Source organism: Euwallacea fornicatus, chromosome 7 (genome assembly GCF_040115645.1).
Source record: "Euwallacea fornicatus isolate EFF26 chromosome 7, ASM4011564v1, whole genome shotgun sequence".
NCBI classification, from domain to species: domain Eukaryota; kingdom Metazoa; phylum Arthropoda; class Insecta; order Coleoptera; family Curculionidae; genus Euwallacea; species Euwallacea fornicatus.
This window is the reverse complement of record NC_089547.1, coordinates 3,173,994-3,183,376: the sequence shown is the minus strand read 5'-3', so window position 1 is coordinate 3,183,376 and position 9,383 is coordinate 3,173,994. Positions and strand designations below refer to the sequence as shown.

At 34.8% G+C, this 9,383-nt stretch overlaps 1 protein-coding gene across 2 annotated transcripts; it reads right to left on the bottom strand.

Annotated features, from left to right (window-relative positions):
* Window positions 1-193: 193 nt before the first annotated feature.
* On the bottom strand, window positions 194-9,359 carry LOC136339911 (AN1-type zinc finger protein 4-like). 2 transcript variants are annotated; one of them, XM_066283508.1, is made up of 12 exons: window positions 9,005-9,359; window positions 8,553-8,857; window positions 6,631-6,835; window positions 6,389-6,562; window positions 6,045-6,286; window positions 5,501-5,983; window positions 4,840-5,239; window positions 4,363-4,768; window positions 3,790-4,064; window positions 3,365-3,541; window positions 3,168-3,315; window positions 194-3,088 (listed from the first exon to the last, which is right to left on the bottom strand). In XM_066283508.1, the coding sequence occupies exons 2-12, from the start codon at window positions 8,695-8,697 to the stop codon at window positions 2,993-2,995; spliced, it is 2,751 nt and encodes a 916-aa protein (XP_066139605.1). In that variant the 5' UTR covers window positions 8,698-8,857; window positions 9,005-9,359; the 3' UTR covers window positions 194-2,992. The 2 variants fall into 2 exon arrangements, with proteins under 2 accessions (XP_066139605.1, XP_066139606.1); XM_066283509.1 differs by lacking the exon at window positions 9,005-9,359 and having other exon boundaries at window positions 8,553-8,996.
* Window positions 9,360-9,383: the final 24 nt, after the last annotated feature.

Sequence of the window (9,383 nt, the reverse complement as noted above, 5' to 3'; positions counted from 1 at the left end):
CACTTATGCGCATAGGAAGTTCTAAAAATACAGAATGTAACAAAATTGGCGACTTTCTCACATTAAAAATGTGCAAATCTCGTTTTATTTTGTTCAAAACTGCGATTTAATTCTGCTGTGTGTGAGCATACACACAGCCTCTATACCTACTGCTACATAAACAGAGAAAACTAGGAGAAAAACCTACATCAAATGGCTCTCAGGTGTTATATTTCCAAAATAATAACTTACATGAAGATAACTATGAACAACGTAACATAGGCTAACCACACAAGAGTACATTATACAAGAAGCACGAAATGTGACTCATTTCGTACCATTGGTATGCAGTACTTTTTCTACGACTATAACAATTTATGAAAAATAAAAAAGATATATTGCCTTAACAGTTCAAGATTCGATACAGCTGCAACCCAAATTCCCACCAAGTTCCTGATGTTTGGTTTTGTTGGCTGTTTTTTCATAGTGGTGCTCTCGTTAGAAACCCATGGGAACAACCACTAAGATCTGGGAACAACTGAAATCGAAAAATCTTTCCATTTTATTTTTGAATTGGTATCAATGCAATATCCCGACAGCCGTAGAAATATTTTTTCTTCAATTTTGGGATTTATTATTTTTATTCGACACTTCAAAATATTTCAACATCCGAACATCTTTTTTTGCTGGTTATGATATAAATATATAACTGAATAGCATATAATAGTTAATAAAATAATTACCGTGTTAATAACAAATACATTAAATAAACCACCATGAGGAGTCGACGTTAATCTGCGATGACCAAATAATATATAATGTATAAAAAACGTGAATAATGCTACACACCATAAACCGGCAAATGGGCTAGAACAAGAGCTGCAAGATAAAATTTTCGTATTGGGAACAAGAAAGATTATATTTAAGTGAATTTGGTACCAGCACTAAAGTAAAACCTTGCAACTCTTTGGCGATCAGTGAACTTTCAGTAGGTATAATCGATTAATGCTCACAGAAAAGCAAAGCAATCAACATTTACTAATTTAACCATTACTTTTTATCGAGAGACTCAAATCGATCTTGGTCGAAGTATATACCCACCAAAATATTCACAAAAAAATTCGCAACAGAGCGTTCTTAGTTCTAATATGAAATACTATTCAACAGAAAATATTCACTGAAACTTGAGATTTTAAAATAAATCCGACGGTGTTAGAACTGAAGAAATGTCTAATTGTATTTCTGCAAGAACTTTAAAATTATTTTTCAATCTGTAAAATATCTCAATAAATACTCTTAATAGGAAATAGGTTGGTCCACTTTACAAGTGCAAATTTCCGCGAAATCTTTTAACATTTAAAACTGAGATTTTATGTATTTCTTCAAATTTTAACAAAGTGGACCTAATGTTAAATTAACATTGACTTATTGCAAAGGGAAACGACAATATTTTGTTTTCATTTAGAGGCTATTTGGCATTGTAAAAGGGGAAATAACCTGAACAAAAACTGTTATTAGTGTCTAAAACAAACAATTGGATCTGCGATGAAATCTGAACGAGTTAGGTAACCGTAATAGTCCAATAATTGGATCAGACATATTTTTTAAGCTACATATGAGCGAAATAGAATTATCATCAATATAACTACCAGTGTCCATCAATGCCGAATGAATGAACTGATACTTTAAATAAGAGTTGTACTTACTTTGAGGAGGTTTAACGTTCTTTCAACAACTGAAAAACTGTGTTGAAAAAATGCAACATATTTATCAAAATAGCACTTTGTATAAGATACCATCAAATACAGGATTTTTAATTAAATCCAAAAAATCCTGACGACTGCATGTCTCAAAATTGAACAGTCCGCCATTAAAATATGAAATGCGACTGGGAGGAAAACTTGCTCGGATCGAGTATTATTAAATCGTCACAAAGAATATAAGTGTATAAATAACTTAACAACTGAACTACAAAATTCACAAACTTACTCATCTGTTTCCGATGAAGACACAGATTAGCACAAAAATATAGAGAAAATAACAAATATTCTAAAATGATAAACAATATACCAAGGGCACACAAAACTGTTTTAATCGAATGCCGAGATCGGAAGATAGAAAATAACTTTAGATTGGAATTCAGGGATAAAAAAATCATATTAATTATTACATTACTCACTTCATTATTATAATATTAGAGCCATACTGCATTAATAAAACACATCTTTAAAAGGTGTTAAAGCTTTTAAATAATAATTCTTTATTCTCGAAAATAGGGATAAAAAATCTCAAGTAAATTTGATTTTCATTTCTATTGCGCAAGATTATTTTCACCATCAATTCTCTGCAAAAAAGTATGATTTTAAGTGATAAAATGAGAGAATCAAATTCAAATGAGCTCAATTGGCTTTTCCGTCATTATATTTGCAACGCTTTCACGCTCAGGGCTGACAGCATTACAAGTTATCAGTGCATTAATGACTTATTTCCCAAAATGTGTTCTCAAATTTCCGTACATAAGAATATCAACTTTCAAAATGCCTATAGAAATCACATTGTTGCATCAAAATAATAATAATAATAATTAAATAATACTGAATGCATGAACTACCTAATTTTCACAATAACTGAATTACAATAAAGCCTCAAGAAACCTATTTATGTAGCCTTTTTGATGCTCCTTGGCAACAATATTGTAACTTGTACTCCAGCATATGCAATGACGCCAAATTTAAAGCCCTTAATGATGTAACAAGCATTAAATTAAAACACTTTTGCGACCCTCACTATCGTGAACAAAAAAAAAAACGTTATCAAATATTATTCCAAACACCTCTCCTCTACAAACATTTTACTAAACATAACATGAGCATTTAAGCAAAACTGTATATATGTAGTTTTAATAGTATTATTTTTTTTATAGTATCGACAATACAGCGTAAATAGTTGAACTGAAAAACTGTTTTTACACAAGAGGCACTCGTCATATGGTTCATATTTAATTCCACATGTTTCAAAACCGCTGGACCTTTTGACCAGTGACCAGCGGGTTTTGTCGTTCTAAAATCTTCCTACCTTCAGTTTTATAGTCGTAGGTGCATCTGTGTACCTGCACAATCAATGCAATTAAATCCAAACTGCTGAGCCAATTTGAAACTCTTAGAAGCATTATTGGTGATCGCACTTACCTCTGAATATCTATGTTGTGAACAAAATATTCTTCCGCACCTACAGTTGTATATGTTCGTGATATTGAGGCGTTTATTGCATTCACTACACCTCGATTTCTTCTTTATCACAGGCGGCAATTTTATAATTTCTTTACTCTCTTCCACCCTAAATAAATACATTAAGCTATCTTAATAAGTTTCCATTAAGTTCTTACTTGTCCAAGACATTGGCGGCACAGCCTAAATTACAGTAACCGAATAAGTCCTCATTCCTAAATTGTTCTTTTGACTCCAATACATTTTCGTCATTTTTTAACCTTTCTATACTTGAGCAGTCTCTTTCTAAATTCGCACTACGTGGATTATTTCTATTTGCTTCTAGATTTTCTCTCCTGTAACAGAAATTTGTATGGTTGGCATTACAGTATTGAGCAAGTGGCAAACAAAATTACAATATACAACAGTACTCTCTTATACATATTAGAAGCGCAATTGAAATTCAAAAAGGACAAAGGCACATAATACTTCGATGATATATTTGCATTCCAAGAAATCGGCAAATCTAAAATGAACTTTAATTACGAAATACTTATTGATTTTTCTAAATTTACATGTGCAAAAAATGCAATTCAAAACTTACCGATTTCTCCTATTATATAACGGAGATCTAGGTTCATGTGAAAAAAATAAATCGCAGTACTTCGGATGGTGTTTGGGGGCGTACTGGGGTGGAATGGCGCTAGGCGCCGACAAATATTGCGGCACGAAAAAGTTCGCTCCGGAACAAACGCCAAATTCCGTAGACGACTGCGAATAATTTCCTAAATTGCTTAATTCCGGTTTGAGTTTTGATTGAGGGTTTTCGAGACCGTCGTAGTTGTACTCAATACCTTGACGACGTTTTAGTAAACCCACCTAAAACAGAAGAGTACTCTGTAAATGAGAGTATTGAGAGTACCCACAACGGTTGCCAACTAGTTGACAACAAAATGTTTGAATTTCCATCAATAAGACATCAAATTCCTATCATTGTAGTGTTCCTTTCATCTCATCGTGATTGATAATATTTCTTGAACTCGAAAACGGTTGAACGTTCATGTTATTTTACGAGTGAAGACCATAGCATTGCAGAGATGGTTGTTTGTTGATAGACTCAGTTTATACGATTTATTACCAGAAAATTTGAAATTATATGTTCATACAAACTACTCACCTGACACGTGGCACTACGTTTCAGTCTTTCACTCGCCGGCTCGTGAATTTCCCATAAATCCTGAGTGCGTTCTTCCAATTCTATGCTATCGGGAGAACTTTTAGGCCTCTCGGCAACTTCAGTTGCGAGAACCAGCCGCGTTAGGCGAACCCTATTGCGGGCAGACATTGAGTAACTTTCCCCGTAAAGGTCTTTATTGGCCTCTTCGTCTAAAAGTTGGAGCTGCTCTGCTAGCTTTGCTCCCATCTCTTCCACTGAAGATCCTCCCGCCGCTCCTAGAATAGGGCTTTCGCCCCTACTGCTCGACAAATTGCCCAGGGATTCCAGCCTGGTTAGATTTGGCAAAGGGGCGTCTAAACTACTGCTACTACTGGGAGGGGAGAGTTTCGCCGCACTTAGCGAATAACTACCATATAATAATAATAATAATAATAATAATAATTAAAACCCTGCAAGGAATAAATATTTATCATGTACCTTGCTTGAGGTAACTTATTAGAGCAACTAGACGACTCTGTATGGCAGAAGCATCTGGAATCCAACGAATGAACCTGAGGCAGTTTGTTTAAGCCAGTTAATTGACTACCACCGGCCCGCGAAACAGTGCTCAAAGCCGGAGTCGAATTATTACAATTCCTATCTATTATCTTTGCATCGCTAGTTGATCCAAAGTTGCTACGGGTCAATCGGTTTGACGTTAAATCCGGTAACGTTCTAAATGTGGCGCTTCCCGTAGGAGCCGTATTATTTGCTAAATAGGTCGGCGACGGTAAATTTAAGAAATTGCTATTATCATTGGCTATTGCTGCTGTACCGCGTCTTAATGCGCTAGCCAAAATCCTTTCCGATTCATCTAATTCTCCGGGTAAAAAATCATCTGAAATAAATTAGAATAAAATAGAATTGCCCATAGAGTCCGCAAGTTTTTAAAATCCTATATACCTCATTTAAAACAAAAAAAAAAAAGTTCCAATATGTAAAGGAAGTGAAAACAGAGGCAACACTCCATGCGTCTCACAGGCACACTTAAATCTTGGATACGAAGTAAAAAGTAAAAAAACAAAGCTTAAAATTGTTGCTAATTTTTTAAACATCATAGCGAACAATTTCCCACAAAAACATTGAAAAATCAGCTCACCTGTATCAAATATCCTCAGATCTGGTAACTTGTTTGAGTTCAAACCTTGTAACAAATATGGGTTTTCACTACAGTTATTCGCCATTGGAATTCTTTCCTCGTCGCAGTCGTCTAAGCCATCAATGTTCGCCAAAATATCCGGACTATTCAACCTATCGTTCTCCAAAGAGTTCAAGCTTGGCAAGGCATTTGGGTAGGGTGAGTTGTCCATTTGACTGGCACTAAACGAATTCGGCTGTCTTTCCCTGGAGAAAGTTATGGTATAGCTGTCAATGTTTGTTTCCGATTGATCAATGGACCGAGACGGGAGCCTCTTGGCAATTCTGGCGAAAGCTTCTCTGGTTTGAGAATAGCTCCCTCTTCTTTCGCTATACAGAGACTTTAGCTTTGGTTTTGGCACACAAATGTTTTGCAATACTTTCGGCTTGGTGCGATGTTTGTCTTTGAGAGCTATTTCTTCACTTTCTGACTGGTTTCCTTCATCTAAAATTAATAAGAAAACATGTTTAATTGAGAATTTAATAATTACTGGAATTTCACATACCTATATGTTTCTCGAACACCGTTAGGTCCACATTATCCAACAATTCGCCAGAGCATTCCTCTAAAAACCGATAAGAAATATTGCCTCTCCCTTCAGGTGGCTCGCTTTGATAACAACTCTGACGTATACTGCATTCAACATCTTCCGCACTCTTAATCTTGGATTGCTTTTTAATATTCAGTTCATCCATTTTCTTACGAAGAGTCGTGATTTTGGTACACATTTCGGTATCTTCAACAAGCCTATGATAGGGAAAAACTTTCATTATTATTACAACTTAACAAAATCGTGAAATTTGTGCATTTTTACTTACATCAAATAGGATTTTTATCTTGAAACCGTACCTTTCAAACGCTTCCAAAGTGTCTCGACGCGAAGGTTTCGAAGGTGGAGAAATCGGGCCCTCATTGTAAGGAGAATAAGAACCATCTTCGTTTTCAATGACGCGTAAAAGGTTAATTATGTCGCCTTCCTTAAAAACCAGAACTGACACCTTAGAGCCTGGCGTCATTTCGTCCCTAATAAGATTCAGACAGATTTAAATCCAACTCAATTCCATAATTGTCACTTTTCAGCAATAACTTACTTGGACGTCTCCAAAAGATCTTTCAATTCCTTCAATATATAATGCTCGCACGACACTGATAGTCGTCTAGTCGATATTGGTCCGCCTCTCATTGCAGAAACTAAGATTAAAGTTGACCCATTTCTGATTCCCGCATCAAGCAGCCTTGAAGTGTCTTTCAACTCTTCCGATTGAAATATCAGGTTTTGTTGAAAGACAGGAATACCTTAAACGATAAGGAAGGAGTTTAGTTGCAATGAAAGGGCGGATTCAGTGATATCCATTCGCATTCTAGGGATATTTCCAGATTCGTGATAGCCAAGCAATTCGTGAACCTGATAATAGAAACCAAATTAAAAAAACTCATAGATAATGGTAGTTAAAATTCAAAATTCTAGTGTCCTGTGTTAGGACATCGCGAATTTTTATAAGGTGCCTTTGAATCTTTAACAAAATAACAACAAAAAGCGTTCTAACAACTAATACATTAACGCATTTGTAAATTTGAATAAAAGACCATTATTTTCATGAGAACCAAGAAACTGACAGTTCTGATATGTAATTGACTAAGAAAGTCAATTTTGGCATCATTTGGTAACATTATGTACTTGCACATGAAAAAAAAGAACTGTGGAATAATCCCTTGTTTTCGAGTTCAGTACCAATACAAGCTGGGTAAATAAAACCGAAAATTGTTTCAAGGTCAGATTTATCAATAGTGATTGTGTAACAATTTAATCGGGACTTGTCTAGAAAAAATAAACAGTTTTCCTGCTTAATCATTTCCTACTTTGTTCCATTCAGTTTCTTTCTATCTTAAAATGCAAAGGGATTTGTTCTATTAACTAATGAGTTAAGGGGAGAGTCTAATGAGGAATCATTGGGCAAGTTAAATCTTTTTTCTTGTCAAATAAATGAGTATTAATTATAACACCCTATACTGTTGAATTGGATCGGCCCAGATCAGTATTTCATAAGAAAATGTAAAATTTGAACCAATTATTTTATACAATTTCGTCGATTCTAAGTCATGTTCTGTCCAGCTCAATATCTAGTGCGTACCTAAAGCTTAGCGTAGATTTTCTAAACAATATATTTATAATCTCCCTCTTTGCTTGTTTGCACTGAATCTTTAATAAAAATACTTGATTGCAAAGCATCTTTCTAAAATTAGAATGTTATGTAATGTGTATTGTATTCCTCTAAGCTCCCATATTAGCACATTCTTTGCTTTAAACACTGAACTATTTTTTTAATGTTGTTTAAATTAATCCTTTAAGATACATGACACTAAAATAAAAGATATGCAGAACGGTTCCTAAACATACAGGACAAAGCTAAAGGGATACCTTGGGTAAAAATAGGAAAAACAAGTGTATAAATGTCTGAATCACTTGTTTTTTGAAATATAAGATTAAAAAAAAAAACTACCCCAGTTTCTTCAAAAGACTGTCAACCACCTAGAAGAAGATTGAATTTATCTATTGCAGTTCAAGACAGGCATTTGAAATCATTTTTGTAGAGTTTTAAAATTGTGTAAAATCAATTTATTTTTAATAAGTTTGTTCAGGGATGTGCAAGAGGTTAGAGTTGATTTTAAAGTTTCAAAAATGAAATTACTTAAGGAATATCTCCTTATATTTGCACCATATGTTTAGAAAATATCCTGCTGATGGACAGAATTAAAATTAAAGTGAAGTTTTAATATACCAAACTACACTCACATCGCTTGTCACACACTGGTGTGATACAGAATTTGGAAAATTGACAAAATTTCAATGATAAAACTTCTCTGAATAACAATCGATAAATGATGCAACTTAAGAATGAAATTTGTGATGGCACCAGGTATATTAATTTCATATTTGTTTTGAAGTTATTTCTCAATGTGTCCTAATTTATTAAATAATTCTAGAGCTATAGAAACAGCTGTGACATCTTACCTTCAACTCTGAAAATTTTCTTTTTAATGGCACTGACTGTATCATTGGAGGATACCTTAATGTCGAATGTCGTGCCCAACAAAGTTTTAATCTGAATTTCAATGTTGGGTTCATCGAAATTATCAGAAAACCCATCCTCAGACATTTTTGGGGTTTAATTTGAACTTATCCTGACAGCTGACATAAAAAAACTGCAACTAAACCTGGACCAGGTGTTCAAGTAATCTGTGACACCTGGGGTATATTAGAGGGTGGTGTACAATATTATTGCAAAACAAAAGCAGGAACCTTGGCCATGACCAAACCTGCAAAACAGAAAAAACTCCGAAGTTAAATGCGAATCTGCAATTACTGGGCGTTTCTGAAATGAGATCAGAACACCTATTTGTTGGAACTGGTGAGATGTGAAATATTTTTGGCACTAGCAAACTATTTTTAACTGTCTCACTTACCAGACCACCACAAAATACAAACAAAAATAAATTAACTGCGGTTAAACATTTCCCCGAATTGTTTGACGAGTCCAAAAGCTTATGCAAGCAGTGCCAGCCAACACAATTCTGAAGGTGGGATTGTTGAAAATGCGTCCGCGATTTAAAACATCGACGCTAACAAACACGATGCATCCAACATCGACCGATTTACATTAAGGGAGCGACCCACGACTAAATTTTTGGCCGTTAACTGCAATTTGCGTAAACTGAGAGACACTGCACTCCCGAAAATCCACAAACCAGCGAAAAAAAGAATCCTGTGATTCATTCCCGATTCCCAGTCACAGCTCACAGCGTCACAGCACAGCTGGAATTTTTCCCAAAGTAAATTTGGACA

What these genes read in the sequence shown, in the direction of transcription:
- LOC136339911 (XM_066283508.1), bottom strand. Translation starts at nt 8,697, where the DNA reads ATGTCTGAGGATGGGTTTTCTGATAATTTCGATGAACCCAACATTGAA. An exon ending in GAAAATTTTCAGAGTTGAAG is followed by an intron (nt 6,836 to 8,552) that starts GTAAGATGTCAC and finishes TTATCGTTTAAG; the next exon opens with GTATTCCTGTCTTTCAACAA. An exon ending in ACTTTGGAAGCGTTTGAAAG is followed by an intron (nt 6,287 to 6,388) that starts GTACGGTTTCAA and finishes TCCCTATCATAG; the next exon opens with GCTTGTTGAAGATACCGAAA.